At 57.9% G+C, this 14,987-nt stretch overlaps 2 protein-coding genes across 3 annotated transcripts in view; both read right to left on the bottom strand.

Annotated features, from left to right (window-relative positions):
• Nucleotides 1-2,430: 2,430 nt before the first annotated feature.
• On the bottom strand, nucleotides 2,431-11,196 carry Nkpd1 (NTPase KAP family P-loop domain containing 1). The gene is made up of 5 exons (XM_021219886.2): nucleotides 9,553-11,196; nucleotides 8,771-8,889; nucleotides 7,328-7,786; nucleotides 5,592-5,723; nucleotides 2,431-4,666 (listed from the first exon to the last, which is right to left on the bottom strand). Exons 2-5 carry the CDS (start codon nucleotides 8,859-8,861, stop codon nucleotides 2,862-2,864), a joined length of 2,487 nt encoding a protein of 828 aa, XP_021075545.1. The 5' UTR covers nucleotides 8,862-8,889; nucleotides 9,553-11,196; the 3' UTR covers nucleotides 2,431-2,861.
• A 130-nt stretch (nucleotides 11,197-11,326) lies between these two features.
• The window catches only part of Trappc6a (trafficking protein particle complex 6A), a 7,296-nt gene continuing 3,635 nt past the window's right edge, over nucleotides 11,327-14,987 (bottom strand). The window contains exons 2-6 of one of the 2 annotated variants that reach the window (XM_029532237.1): nucleotides 13,195-13,262; nucleotides 12,918-13,035; nucleotides 12,367-12,450; nucleotides 12,161-12,279; nucleotides 11,327-11,615 (exon numbers count right to left, since the gene is read on the bottom strand). In XM_029532237.1, coding sequence (XP_029388097.1) covers nucleotides 11,612-11,615; nucleotides 12,161-12,279; nucleotides 12,367-12,450; nucleotides 12,918-13,035; nucleotides 13,195-13,262 — 393 coding nt within the window. In that variant the 3' untranslated portion in view covers nucleotides 11,327-11,611. The remainder of the gene's footprint in view (nucleotides 11,616-12,160; nucleotides 12,280-12,366; nucleotides 12,451-12,917; nucleotides 13,036-13,194; nucleotides 13,263-14,987) is intronic. The other variant, XM_021219535.2, reaches the window with a different exon arrangement.

The following is a 14,987-nucleotide window of genomic DNA, read 5'->3' as shown; positions in this document are numbered from 1 at the left end:
TCTCTCTCTCTCTCTCTCTCTCTCTCTCCCTCCCTCCCTCCCTCCCTCCCTCCCTCCCTCCCTCTCTCCATGGCCCTGGCTGTCCTGAAACTCAAGAGACCTGCTGGCATACTTACTGAGAGAGACAGGTTGGGAGGGGATTCAAAGGACAGCTTGTGGGAATCCTCTCTATGGATGTGAGCCTCGGGTGTTATGCTTGGGTCTCAGATCCGCACCGTCTGCCTCTGACCACTGAATGGTATCCCCAACCCTTCCAACCCTTTGGGGAGGGGCTTAAATTACTGATTTAGATTTTTAAGTTATATTTACTTTATGATTTTTGTGGGGGTGGGATTCATGTGACATCACAAATGTGGCAATTGGGTGGCAGCTTGCTGGAGTCGGTTTTTTCCTTGTACCCCGTGGGTCTGTGGTACTACACCTAGTTGCCACAGACACACTGACCATCTATCTCGCTGGGCTGTGGGACTGTGGGAGAGAAAGGGTGTAGAGGGACTGGTTGAAGACCAGGTTGGGTTCTTGGCTGGCACCCCAAAATATCCCATCTGAAGGTTGTTTGACCTGCAGGGACCTCATCAAGGCTGCCGTGGTGAAATGCACCTGCTGGCTCCCTATGTGCTCAGGATCTTGGGGGGTGGGCAGCAGCTTCCCGTCCTGGGCAGACTGGAGCTTTCCAAGATCTCCAAGGTGCAGGTAAGGCAGTCAGCCTGGGGCCAGGGGGCACAGTTGCCTGTTTCTGCCGCTTCTGCTGCCTGATGATTTGGAGGACTTCCCCCATGTACTATGTATACACAATATGCTTCTCAGAAACACAGTGGCCACAGACCGCACAATACTGCAGGGAGGGTTTGCTTTTAGAGATCTGTCTTGTCTGCCACAGGACCTCTCTGTAGTCCTGGTTATTCTGAAGCCCTTTATGTAGAACAGACTGTCCTTGAACTCACAGAGATCCTGCCTCTGCCTCCCAATTTCCTGTGTGTGTATTTGTCCACCATGTGCGTGCAGGAGCCCACAGAGGCCAGGCGAGGCTGCCAGATCCCATGGAAATGTGTGGGGCCAGGTTCTCTGCAAAAGCAGCAGAGGTGCTTAACTGCCAGACCTGTGCCCAGCATCCCTCGGAGGATGTCACCCTAGCCCTGATGCCACCTTTCAGCGCTGGGTGGAGGACTGGGTTCCTCGTGGGTGGGTGGGTGCGTGGGTGGGTGCTGAGGCAGATTTCAGACAGATGGATCTTGGAATAATGCTTCCCACTCCCACACCAAATATGGAAGTTTTACAGGGTGTGGAGAATCCCCCAGTCTTCCATTTATGTATGCATTTGTCATCTTGTTGAATATTTTATTTTTATAGGTGTGTGTGTGTGTGTGTGTGTGTGTGTGTGTATGTGTGTGTGTGTGTTGATGCATGTGAGAACAGTGTCCAGAGGGGTCAAAAAGAGGACATAGAATTCCCTGGAGCCAAAATTACAGGTGGAGGCGTCGGGACCTCCTGACATGGGTTTTGGGATCCAAGGGTAGGTCCTTGTGCTCTGAACCACCCTCACGAACCACCACATGGGGCATTTTCCTGTGTGTGTGTGTCCATATGTGGAAGTCAGAGGACAACTCGTGGGAGTTGGTTCTCTTTCTGCTCTGTGGGTCCTAGTGGTCTGGTGGTCAGTTTCGGCAGCAAAAGCCCGGATTGGCTGACGGAGATAGGGTCTCACTCTGAACCTCTGGCTAGCTTAGAACTCAGTAAACCAGGCTGGCTTGTTGGAACCCACAGAGATCTGCCTGCTTCTGTCTCTGCCTCCTCCTCAAGTGCTGGGACAAAGGGAGCAAGACGTGGCCATGTGTGACCCTTGGATCTCTGTAACTCAGTGTTGGACCTGCTGCTCCTTCCCCACCACACTGGATGAGAAACCCCAGGTTGAGTGTGTGGCTGCATATTTGGCCACAGGGGACTCAGGAGCCACCCACAAGAGGGACACTCATCCTTGATACCTGGGCAGGGAAGGGCCCAGCCCGGCCACACACAGTTCACGTTCTCCTGCCTTGCTTTGTTCTGACTCTACGTTCTCCTCATTTCCCAATCTGTTCCTCAACTCCCCTGCTGGTGATGTGTCTTCACAGATGGTAACCAGGCCCAGCCAGTGGCCCAGGAGTGACTTGTAAAACAAGTGCCTCAACAGTTCCTCTTGGACAGTTACCTGCCCATCTGGAGAAGGCAGTGCCACTCAGACCCACCTGGCTGAGGCCTAACACACTTGCTGAGGGTTGGAGCCACCTGCTGAGGTCACAAGCACCACCCTGGGAAGTGCCAGTTCCTGCCTTGCCCGCAGAGGGCAGGCTAGGGTGTGGGGACAAAGGCCTGGGATCCCCTGAGGCCTGGGTGCTCCCCTTTGCCTGAGTCAACTTGGCGTCTGCCCTTCATCATCCCTGCCCCCGCAGCCTCACCCACCGCCCTCGCAAGCCTCCTACCACCTGGGATGCCAACTTCAGTTGCCAGTCCAGAGGCCTGGCTCCCAGAGGAGGAAGTAGGTGGGTCAGACGGCATTCTCACCTAGCCAGAAATCCAGGACATGAAAGGAAGCCCTGGCTTTCCACAGCTTCCTTTATTGCTTCTTTGACTGTGTGTTCCTCATTGACTCCTCCGCTCGCTCAGACACTGGTGTAGGAGCTGCCTCCTCCAGGAAGCTATTAGTACCTGCTGCCCTTTGGCTTCCAAAATCATCAGGGTGTGTGGCCATCCCATACCCCATTGGTCTTGAGCCCCTCTTGCCCTCACACTCTCATCAGGTCAGGAGGGGTGTTGCTGTCTCCTGTGGTCAGTGTTCTCCATCCCGCACACAAGCAGCCTCTACAGTCCTGAAATGTAAGGACTTAGACCATCGGTCTTGGCTTGCCCCCATGGGTCCGGTCCCGGGTCTGATATGCCTCTCTACTGTGTCCTGATCCTTGGCCCGCTTGGGACGTGCCTGCGGCGATAATGGCTTTGGGACTGACCTGGGGACCATTCTGGGATGGGGACTTGGGTGGGCTGGGCGGCTTGAGGGCGCTGACCGCCCTAATGAGGCCCATGCGGCGGCGGATGGAATGGTCCAGGTTGACTGTGCAGCGCAGCAAACTCTGCGCCTCGGCCACGGTGAAGGGGAAATCAGTGCCCAGAAAGCGCTCAAAAAGCTCGGGGTCGCCATCCAGGTCCAGTACGTTCTGTAAGGCCTTGGTCATGGTGTGCAGCTCGCGACTGTTGTCGCAGAAGACGTCCCAGAGACGTGCGCGCCCCTCTGGTGCGCCCCCTGCCTGCTGCCGGTCCTCCAGGCATTGCAGCACCCAGCTGAGGCGACAAGGCCACTGGTTGGCGAGGACAACCCAGGCCACCGCGTGGCGCGGTGTGGGACCCACGCGGTCCGGCTGTTGCTGCTGCTGCTGCTGCAACAGACGCACGGTGATGGGCACCGTGTTGACGATGCGCCGCATGGACACCACGTTGTCGGGCACGTACTCGTACAGGCAGTCACTCTCGTCGTGCAGGCAGCATAGCGCCTCCTGGATGCGCCGCGCCGCCTCCGCGTCCACGCGGCCCTGCGTGCGCTCGGCGTCCCCCTGCGTCTCCACCGCCAGCAGCTGAGTACCCTCGCCTGCGCCCAAGTTCCCGGGGCTCTGCGGCTGCAGCTTGATTGTCAACTCCCGGAACAGCAGATCGTCCCGGCTACGCACCGCATCGTGCAGGAACTGCAACTTGGTGCGACGGCCCATGACCGGCACGGAGAAGGGTAGCGTGACCGTGCGGTTGAGGAACAGGTAACCGTTGTCCGCTGTGCCCTTCATGTTACCCGCACTCTCCAGGCACGCGGCCAGGATGCTGGGGTCCACCACCAGGATGAAAATGAAGGGAGCGTGGCTGTCGGACAGCAGAGTGTTGATGGCGTTTAGCACGCCCACCACGCGCTCTGGGTAGCACGTGTCCAGCCCGGTGACCTCGAGGACCACGCGCAGCCGGCGTCGCTGGTAGATCTCCAGGAAGCACAGGAAATCCGTGAGCAGTTCCACCTCCTTCTTCACCTCGCACATGAAGCCCAGCTGGCTGCCGAACTTCTCACGCGACACCAGGCGCTCAATCTTCTTACGCTGGCTCACGAACAGATGCTTGCCCACGGAGTACACGGCCATGAGCAGCCCAGAGCCGGACAGAGTGGTGGCCGCGCCGCCCAGCGCTTTGAGCACGCCACGCTCTCCGTGGCCCGGCGCATGGCCTCCCAGCGACAGGTACAGCAGCCCCACACCCAGGCACAGCGCGGCCAGCAGCGCCAGCAGCGCCAGGCACACGCGACGTCGGCAGTGCCACTCGCGTTGGCAGAGGCCATCGCGCGGGCCACAGGGCTTGTTGCCCAGCACCGAGTACACGCTGAAGGGCAGCGCGCCGTAGTGGTGGCGGATGCCCTCGCACAGCGTGGTCACCAGCCCCGCCCACAGCTTGTCAGTACCCGCATACTGCCAGGCGCTGAAGCGGATGAACAGGAAGCGCACGTTCCTGCGCCGCAGGTGCAGCTCCGTGATCACCGGCTGCAGAAACACCAGGTACCACAGCAGCTGCGGGACGCCCCAGCCGCGCACGCGCCGTGGCTGCCACTGCACGCGCTGCAGCTCCTCGCTCTCACGCTGCGCGGCCTCCTGCTGCATCAGTGCTGGGGAAGAGGAGGCAAGACGTCAGTGGAGACGGGTCAGGGAGAGGCTGGTGGTGCACGTAGGTGGAAGGACGAGGCCCGGAGGTTGAGGACAGAAGTAGGGACCTCCCGGAGAGAGGATGAGAGGGAGGTAGAAAAAGCCAGGACTAGGCAAGAGGGTGAGGCAGTCTGGATGTCACAAGAAAGACAGGACCTTAAGATGTGGCCACTCCGGGAATGAATGAAATGACCTGGTACAAGAATATCGATGGATAGATGAACAGATGAATGAAATGCTCCTATACAAGAGTATGGATGGATACATGAACAAGTGAATGAAATGCCAGGTGCAAGATGATGAATGGATACATGGATGGACGAATGAATGGATGGATGAATGAATGGATGAATGAATGAAAGAAATGCTCAGGCACAAGATGAATGAATGGATATGTGAATGAATGAGTGAGATGTGGGAGGAGAATGGACAAGGCAGCAAGTACGGACAGACTGTGTCCTTCTCTGGGTCGCTCCTGGATCCCCCAAATGCCAAGGAGGCGCTGGTGGTATCTGAACAATGGGTGGTGAGTACTCCGGGACAGGATGTGAGGCCCGTGATGAGTGAGCGGGACTGTCATCTCACCTGTGACCTAGCCCATGGTTGGAACTCAGAAACATCCTTCTCTGTTTCCTGACCTTTTTCTCTCCGGCACCTTTGTCACAGCTCGGGGGCAGAAATGAACAGTCAGCAGGGCCTGAACTCCAGCCATGACGGAGCATGGCCAAGGCTGCTATGTGGAACCCGTGTGTATGTCAGGAAGGTTCTTCAGAGTGGGTTTGGTAGGGATGGAGGTGACAGGGAAAGGGCGTGACTTGGAAAACAGGTCAGGGACCAGAAACCATGCTTCCTGTCCCCCACCCACGCTCAATGTATGCGGATACTCACTAGTGATTTTATCCAACATCAAGTGAAGACGGCAGCCGAAGGGAGCGTAGAAACCCACCGTCACAGGGACGGGCACGTGACACAGAGTTTTAGCCAGACAGCTGCAGTAGACATCATCCTCTGTCAGGATGTCTGGGGTGGGAAAGGGAAACTGAGTCACTGAGGCTGGCTGAGGGCCACCCTTCCTCCCCCCCGTGTGTCCTCCATGCCTTCAGCCCTGCACTGGCCCCAGCATCCTCTCCCCTAAATCCCCAAGGTGACCCAGGTCAAACCCCTATATGGAAGGGCATCTCTGCTCCTTCTAGGCTCTGACCCTGTGCAGTGTCCCCAGCTCTGCGGCCCAGAGGCTTATGGGATCTGGCTGTCCTGGTCCTGCATCTCGGCCTGCTCAGCCCTGTACATGCCTGTGTTTCTCCTAGGAAAACCCCATGGGCCTTTCTCCTGGCACAAGACCCTCAGCTGCCAAGACACCCTCACATCCTCAAAAGCCTCCTCCCTGTCCCCCACCCCCCAGGTCTGCTCTGTTCCTCACAGGGATTTGGGAACTGAGGCCTGTGAGCCTCTTGTCTCTTCTTGTGACAAGACACTGGTCAATGTCCCTGTGTTCAATGGCCACTTAGGAAAAAGTTCCTCCTCCAGAGGACGTCAGGTACAAGCACCATAATGTCCCCTCTGCAGGGGCACCCTGTCCCCTGAGAATTGCTTCTTGGACCTAGAATTAGGGTGTCTAAATGGTGGGGACCAACCGTGGAAGCTGAATCAGCCTTATGGGGTGTAGTGGGCTGCGGGATGGGACAGTGGCTGGCGACAGAGCCAGGAGGAAACCTGGGAGAAGGTGAGCCGAGGTGACAGTGACCTGCCTGGGCAGGCCTTGTCCCTGGCCATGCCTAATCAATGGGTGATCTCACTTCGCTAAGCCTCTCTTTTTCTGAGTATGAAATGGGCATCCCAGCCCCAGGCGCCCTGCCGTGAGTCCTCAGGAATTACCTGTTACAGCTGTGTCCTTACCTGTCGTCGCTACCACTCCCCAGCCTGGTCAGGCTGCCAACCCCTCCCTCCTCCTGAGAGACTCCTGGCCCCCTTCTCTGAGGGACACCCCAAGCCTGTGCTTGTCTCTTCTTGGCTGTGCCTGGAGCAGGCTACCTCAGAGCCTGTGCCTAATATGACCCAGCCGTCTGGGTTGTACCCTAATGAGGTTGGGGATGATGGCCCCCTGCCTGCCTCAGTGTGGTTGTCACCTAGAGACCTACAATTCCTCACTGAGCTGTCTTCCTATGGTATGCTGTATCAGGGGACCACATCCCCCTCATCCCTGAGTGCTCTCCCTCCCCGCCCAGTCCCTGCCTCTTCTTTAACCTCCACTCTAGACCTGTGTCACTCCCCGCCCCCCAGCGCCAGAGCTGGCCAACAAGCTGCCCCAGGTCCTCACCACCCCCTGCCCCTTGTCCTCCCTGGCCTTGTGGGCCAGTGGAGGGAGGCCTAAGAAGAGAGACAGCAAAGGCAGGGCACCAGCCAAGGGACAGGGGCAGAGGCACCAAACACAGGCCTGGCCCGGAAGTCAGGAACCCCAGTAGTTGAGGCAGAGACCCAGGAATTGGGATGAGCTCCCTCCTGACAGGGACCAGAGTTTGTGTGGAGTGAGGACAGGCTCAAAGTGCCAGCCAGGGAGCGGAAGGCCCAGGCAGAAGCAAGGCAGATAAGGACGCAGCCGCAAAAGGAAGGCCTCAGCTGAGCACCGGCGCCGTAGGAGGTGAAGGAGCCGCAGGCTGCGGGTGCAGGCAGGGGCCGCGCCTCGGTGGGCTCGCTGGGCTCCAGGAGGGCGCCGGCTGCAGAGGGCAGAGCTGGGCCGCTGCTGGCCGTGGCTGATACTGCGGTGGGTGAGGAGGTGACTGGCTGGGGGGCGCTGGCTGGTTCCATGCGTGCAGCGGCGATCGCGGGTGACCCCTTCTGGGCCCCGCGAACTGGACAGAGCCGCTGCCGCAGAGGGTTGGGAGGTAGGGGTGGGGGTTGTCGCTGCTGCTGCTGCTGCTGCTGCCGCCGCTGTCGCTGCGGAATGAGGGGCTGGGGACACCGGCGACAGCCGCTGCCACCTCGGTGGCTATGGTAGGTCTGCTGCCAGTGAGCCTGGGGGGACAGCTGATAGGGCCCATGGGTGTGAGTGGCCACTGGGTCCTGGTACCACTGACGGCAGCATCCTAGAAGGAAGGAAGTGGGGGTGACTGGGACTGAGTCCCAGTCCCCCGGGGAACGCTGGCTTGAACCAGGTCTTGTGCCGTTTGGTGGGGCTGGATTGGAGCATCCGTGGGAGCCCCAGACGCCCCAGAAGTTAGAGGGGCGCAAAGGACCCAAGGGAGGGCAGGGACAGAACACACAGGGTTTGTGCTTTTCAGGGAGGACAGAGAGAGGACACCATCGGATACCCGTGCATCTTGGCATCCCAAAGCCTGAGACTAATTTCCTATATTCCACAGGGGTCCCCACTACAGTCTCAGGGTGAGGATGGTTGAGGGCCTGGCTAGCCAGAAGTGGCCAGAGTGGTAACCATGGAGGAAGGAGGGTCGGGCCAAGAGCTGGGAAGGCAGGTGGGCCCTGAGCTGCCAGACCCCAGGAGTCTGAGACAGTCTTAACAGGAAGTCACCGGCCGGCCCCTCCTCACTTGGTTATTGTGGGAACCTGAGCCACCGACTCATACACACCCAGAGGGGGCCTCCCCTGCTGCCCTCCCTTCTCCCACCATATGGCTCCTCTGGAGGCAGGCCCCTCCAGCATGGAGATTTGCAGCAGGGCTTCCCTGCTCCCACCCCAGGGGAACACTCAACCTTTGGACTCTACAGGAGAGACAAGCGTGGCGGTGCATACCTGTTGCCTCAGGTTCATGGGAAGCTGGGACAGGAGGAGTGTTTGAACCTAGGTCAAGGCCAGCCTGGGCTATAGAGTGAGACCTTGCCTTATCCTTTTCAGTAAGACCAGGCCCACTCTGTAACCCAGGCTAGCCCGGAACTTGAAACAATCCTCCCATCTCAGCCTGGAAAATGCTGGGACTCCAGGCGGTGTGCCACAGTTGGTTCTTGTGGCTTTTCTCCCTGGAGCCTTTTCTTCCCTTGTACATAAATTCAGCACCCAGCCACCCCTATCTGCCTCTCCTGACACAACCCGCCCCCTCAAAAATGAATCCTTACCTTTTTGGTGCCCCAACTCGGGATCCAAAAAGTATCGTTCATTGGGGATCCGGGCATTCTTGGTGAAGTGCACATTGTAGTTCTTCTGCATGGCGGGCCGTGACTTCGGTGGCCCGGTCCTACATAGAGGGGTCAGTGTTCAGCTTGGTGGGGCCCCTGGCTCCCTGGTTCTAAGATGGCCATTGGAGTGAGCACAGAAGCGAGAAGTGGCATGGTCTTATGAAAGACGATGGCCAGATGGCTGGGGGGTTACTGTGGGGCCAGGCGGGGAGTACAGAGGTGGTGGGGGAGGGCTGGAGGATGCTCATGCAGTCTGATCTGAAAACCACCAAGCTAGACTGAAGTCTGAGAGTTAGAAACTGCCCCACATGGTGGCACATATCTTTAATCCCGCACTCAGCAGAGGGAGGGAGACCTCTGAGTTTGAGGCTAGAAAGCTACACAATGAGACTTTCTCTCACAAAGCAAGAGCATAAACAAACGAATATGGGAGGGGGCTAAACAGGGAGATGGAAAGAAGGGGGGGTTCTGGGAAACAGTGGCCTTCTGCCGAGTCACAGGCAGCCTCTGGAGGGCAGCGTGTTACGGGCTGGGAGAATGAATCAAAGCTGAGATGGGAAAGATACTGTCTGGCCCAGAACGATGAGAATCTGCGTGATTGGGCTTGGGGGGCCAGGCCAGTGGCCCCACCGTACGCGCCCCCCACCCCCGCCCCCCCCCCCCCCCCGCCGATCCCCACCCCCCACCCCACGCCCATCCCAGCCTGAGCTCTCAGTACCTACCTGGTGGTGGCCCGGTGGCCCCAGCTCCCTGCCCGTGGCCCTGCGCAGGCCTGGCTGGAACCCAGTGGCGCCCCGCTCGCTCGGCCGGTTCTCCTGCGTGTGTCCCCGCCCTTTGGGCAGGCGCCCGGGCTGCTGCTCTCTAGGACTGGATACCCCTGACAGGATGAACCCAGGAGGGGGTGGAGAGTCCACAGCAACCCTCACACCAGGTTTCTGGGCACTTCTTCTGATTGGGAGGAGGCGGAATGAATCTCAAATAGACCCGGTCTGCGAGTTCCTCTGTCTCCCAGCTGTGTGACTGTGGGTCAGTGACTTCATCTCTCTGAGCCTCAGCTTCCTCATTGCTGAATCGGCCACGTTGGCACCTGCTTTTTGAAGTTGTCAAACAGATGAGTCCGCCCAGCGTGGGGCTGGCCCTTCCATACAGGACCAGCTGACCCATTTACCAGGTGTTGCTGTGGGCGCTTCACATAGTACCCAGGCAACAGCACATACAGGGAACGGCTTCTGAGCCTGGCCACTCAGTAGCCCCCCTTTATCATCACAGCCAGCAGAGATGTGCCTACTTCACAGATGAGAAAACTGAGGCCGGAGACACAGAGCCCCTTCCTTGCCCCAGAGACCACACAGAGTAGGAGTTGAAAGCAGGCGGTGACTTCTGAGGCCCTGCCCTGTGTCTAATAGGACCTAGGTGGTGCTGGGCAAAGGGCACTCTATCCTGTTGAGCCCTTCCCTCCCATCAGCTGGGGTGGGGTTGGGGAAGGCTTCCTGCTGACAGGGTCTGGCCACCTTCCTCCCATTGTGAAGTTTCTTTTCTACCAGCTGTCCTTCAAGTCCCTTCTTTAGGGACTGTCCCCTGGGAGACAGGGATTGTATCTAGAGGTGAACCGTGGGGTGGGGGTGCCAGACCCTGCCCACAAGGCTGTGCAGCAAAGGGGCAGAGATCTGAGGCTCTGGGTCCTGAGAGGGGTATCTCTATGCAAATTGGGGGGCAAAGTTTAGTTGTAAGAAACTGGGGGAGGATCAGGCTAGGGAACACAGCATCTGGACCACACCCCACAAAGGTGGATGTCCTACCCACAGGGACCCAGCTGAGCCTGGCAGCACATATCTGTCATCACTTAGGAGGCTGAGGCAGGAGGACCATTTATGAGTTCAGGCCACCTGAGCTACATAATGAGACCTGATCTTTTTATCGCCTTTTATGCGTATGAAGGTTTTGCTTGCATTTATGTGTGGTCAGAGCACGTCATTGGATCCCCTGGAACTGGAGTTATGGGTGGTTGTGAGCCACTGTGTGGGTGATGGGATTCGAACCTGGGTCCTCAGCAAGAGCAACAAACACTCTTGACTTCTGACACATCTGCCCCACCCTGAGAAGCCTTGTCTTAGGGGTGGCAAACTGGAGCGAAGGCTTAGGAGTTAACATGACTAACTGCTCTTGCAGAGGTCTGGCTTCAGCACTTGCGTGTGCACACACACACACACACACTCACACGAGCCAGCAGCACTTGTTACTTCTCAGCCAGCTCAGTTTGCAGTCCCTGGGCCTGGGCCTTACCCATGCAGCAATGGGCAGCAGAATCCAGGCTTAAGCCCAAGGGCAGCCCAGATGCTACAAATACAATCAGAATGAAGTGGCAGGGTGTCACCTGCTGGGCTGGGGGCAGCCCCAGACTTGTTGGCTGGCAGAGCCCATGAGCTGGGCCAGGTGTGCCCAGAGCTCACAGGGTGGTGTGGGTGCGGAGTAACATGTGATAAGCCACTGCACAGGTCTGTTTGCACATAAAGAACCTTTACTGAACGTCTGTCCTCTGGGTGATGCCCTAATGTCCCTCCATGCCAACTTTGAACTCAGGGGACGGACAGCCCCATGTCCAGGGACCCTCCCGGCCCTTTTATTCCCTTGTCATGTGACCTCCCCAGAGCCTGTGACCTCCAGCTTCAGGGCAGGCCACCTGCAAAGGTGGGCAGTGGGGCAGGGCCAGGTGCCACGTTCTGAGGCTGAGCTTAGGGAAGGGCAAGGGGTCCTCAGGACTTCTGGATCACCACCTGGAACTTACCTGGAACAGAAGAGCCGAGACATAAAGCCCGTGAGAGGCCTCTCTCTACACCCCACTCTGCACCAACAGCCCGAGTGGCCCCAGCAGTGAGTGGGTCGCAGGGGTACCGCCCCACCCAACTGGCCCGCATTCCAGGCCACAGGGGAACCCAGAGCAGAAGGGCTAGCCTGGCTCCTGGCATGTCTTGCCCGTTGAGCCCAGCTCCTCACAGTGGCAGGAGGAGTCATCTAGGCCCAGCAGTGCCCTATGGGGTCAAGACAATAGCAGAAGGGTGTTGAGTCCACAGTCCCAAGCCATCGGGAACCTGGCCAGGGTATGAGATGTCCCACTGGGTCCTATGCCCACTTCTTTTCTTAGAGGCACCCCAGGGACGCAGGCTGGTACCTGTCTCTGAGCCTCAAATTCCATGTCACATACAATTTGGTAATCTGGTTCCCCCTCCCAGCACTGATGAGGGACCAAGGATGCGGAAGCCCCAGAGCCTACCCCCCCCCAAACCCCAGTAACTTACAGGCCCCAAAGCCTCCCCGCCCCCAGTAACTTACAGGCCGGCAGGGACGTCACGGCGGCGGTGACCAGGCTCTGGAAGCCCAGTGTATGGAGGGCGCCGCACAGAAGGCCACAGGTGAAGGCCAGGAACTGGGTGGGGGCGGGGGACAGAACACTGTGGGAAGAGGGAGGCCAGGCCCCAGCCCCATGAGAGGCCTAGCAGGAGTAGGCAGTGGGGCATGTCCCGTCCCTCACCCAATACCTTGGGGGCTTCCTCTAGATACTGTGGCCCCGAGCCCATGGTGACGAGGAGGGGGAAGCTGTTGTCCTGCAGCACATAGGTCCCCTGGCAACAGAAAAGAGCCAGAGGGCAGGGAAGGACCCCAGTACACCCACAAACCCAGCATCCAATCCTCTGGGGGCATGTGGGACACCCTGTCATCGGCATGTGGGCCATGTGGCATCAGGAAGCAGTCTCAGCCTGGATGGGTGCTGGGAGAGGCCCAATCTCTGGCCCTTGATGTGGTGGCAGGAATGAGAACAGGGTGGGTATTCAGTGGGGACTACTGGGACTTGCCTGGACGAGCCCACTAGCTGACTGTGTAGGGGTCACTCCTGAGGGGCAGGTTGAAGTTGAAGAAACAGCCCTGCCACCCACTGCAGTCCTGGCCTCCCTTAGGGGCTCCAAGGAGAAGGGCCAGGTGGTAATGGCAGTCTAGGGTTCTTGCCTCCCACATCCCCAGTGGGCCCTTGTAGAGTTTCCAGTGCCCCCAACCTGGAAGCCAGATGCCGGAGCTGGGCTCGCACACCCACCTGGTGGTTGGTGCGGAGTCCGTCCATGTGCTTTTGGAACATGGCCGCCCACAGATCTTTGCACAGGAACTTGAGGGCATCTAACTCCTCCCTAAAGGCCGGTGTCTCCCGGGGCAGCCTGGATGAGGATGTGGAACAAAGCCTGGCCCACACACACGGTCCGTGCGTGGGCCATGCATGAAATCTTCCCCACCCTAGGTCTTGTCAGCAGGAACCCCAACGTCAGGTCTGCCCACCCTCCCAAGCGCGGAGGAAGGCAGGTGGGGCTGGCTCTCACCTCTCACCCAGAGCCTGGCCCACGCGGAAGCCCAGGCCCTCCAGGACGGACAGGCTCTTCCTCTTTCCCTAGAAGGTCGAGAAAGGGAGGCTCAGGAGGACACCACACAGGTCTCTTCCCCAGTGCTCAATTCTCTAAGCCAGGAAAGCTCAGCTTCCAGATCCTTCTATCGGATCCCTGGAGGCAGTGTTAGTCTCCTGCCCAGGCCGAAGGTTCAGTCCCTCAGCCCAGTCCCTTTTGCCTGCCCCAACCCCATGCTGTCCCTGTGAGGTTGGGGTCCGGCTGCCAAGTTCACCTAGGAATGTCTTTGCCTTCAGCCAGGCCCCCAGGAGATAGAAGATCGGAGGGTGGGGGAGGGTGTGGATGGACAACTAAGGCCAGCTGGGCTTCAGAAGGGTTAAGAAGCTGCCTAGTGCCACTGCAGGCAGACCTGTCACCTGCCATCGCCGCTCTCTGGGAGGAAGATCACAGGTCCCCAACTACAGAGTGTATCTGTGGCCAGCATGGGCAACAAGGCCAAAACCTATCTTTAAAAAAAAAAAAAAAAAAAATCCACAAGACTCTAGGCTACTCCTATAGTCCCAACATCAAGGAGTCGGAGGTGGGAGGATCCGGGGCATGAGGTCATCCTCAACCAGAGTGAGCTGAAGCCAGCCTGGGCTCTGTCTCACACAATGACAGAAAAGGGTTGGGGGCATGGCTCAATAGTAAGGCGTTCACCTAGCACACCTGAGACCTCGCATCCAGTCCAACCCCAGCACCACCAGGTTCAGACGAAATGCCAGCTCAGTGGAGGGGGCCTGGGTGAAAGGCATCTACATTTCAAACCAAGGCGTAAGCCACGCAGTGGTACAGGCCGTGAGCGCAGAGCTTGGGAGGCTGTGGCAGAAGAATGACAAACTGGAGGCCGGCGGGGGCTACATACTGAGACCTCCCAGCACTCTGGAGGGAGAGGCAGGCGGATCTCTGTGAGTTTAAGGCCAGCTTGGTCTACAGAGTGAGTTCCAGGACAGCTAGAACTTCAAAATACAAAACTTTGTCTAGAAAAAATAAAATAAACAAGTACAAAAATCAAAGCAAGCCGGCAAAATGCCTCAGTGGTAAAGATTCTGGTTCCCAAGACCCAAGTTGCACTCTGGGGTCTCACACGGTAGGAGAGAAGTGACCATCAGAAGTAGCCCTCTGGCCATATGTGGTGTTGTGGCACACGCCTTTTATCCCAGCACCCAGGATGCAGAGCAGGTGGCTCTGAGTTCAAGGCCAGCCTGGTCTACAGAGTGAGTTCCAGGACAGTCAGGGCTACACAGAGAAACCCTGTCTCATCAACAACAAGCTGCCCTTTCACATCCATGCTGTGGCCCATTCCCTACAAAATAAACGGATGTAATTAAAGTCATATCACTGAGGAGCCAGGCCTCTCCCAAACAGGCAGAGACGAGGCTTCCCCTAGGAAGATGGGGGGAGGGGCTGTGGTAGCACATTGGAGGAGGAAAGGACTGGCTTTGATGGTAGATCATGTGCAGAAGACAGACAAGGACGCATGCGCTGACTGACCGGCAGCACCTGGAAACTCCTGCTGAATCAGTCGCTTTGTGCTGGTGTTATCTGGTGTTCTGCGTGCTTGGGGTGAGGTACACCCTGATACTTCCCACATGTAGGGAGTCCGTCAGCAAGATGGGGTGGGACTAGGTGTCTGCATCTTAGTTTCTTTGTTTTGGGTTTTTTTTTGTTTTGTTTTTTTGAGACAGGGTTTCTCTGTATAGCCCTGGCTGTCCTGGAACTCACTTTGTAGA

The sequence above is a fragment of the Mus pahari genome, chromosome 19, assembly GCF_900095145.1.
Source record: "Mus pahari chromosome 19, PAHARI_EIJ_v1.1, whole genome shotgun sequence".
In the NCBI taxonomy this organism is placed as follows: domain Eukaryota; kingdom Metazoa; phylum Chordata; class Mammalia; order Rodentia; family Muridae; genus Mus; species Mus pahari.
This window is presented reverse-complemented; position numbering and strand designations above follow the sequence as displayed.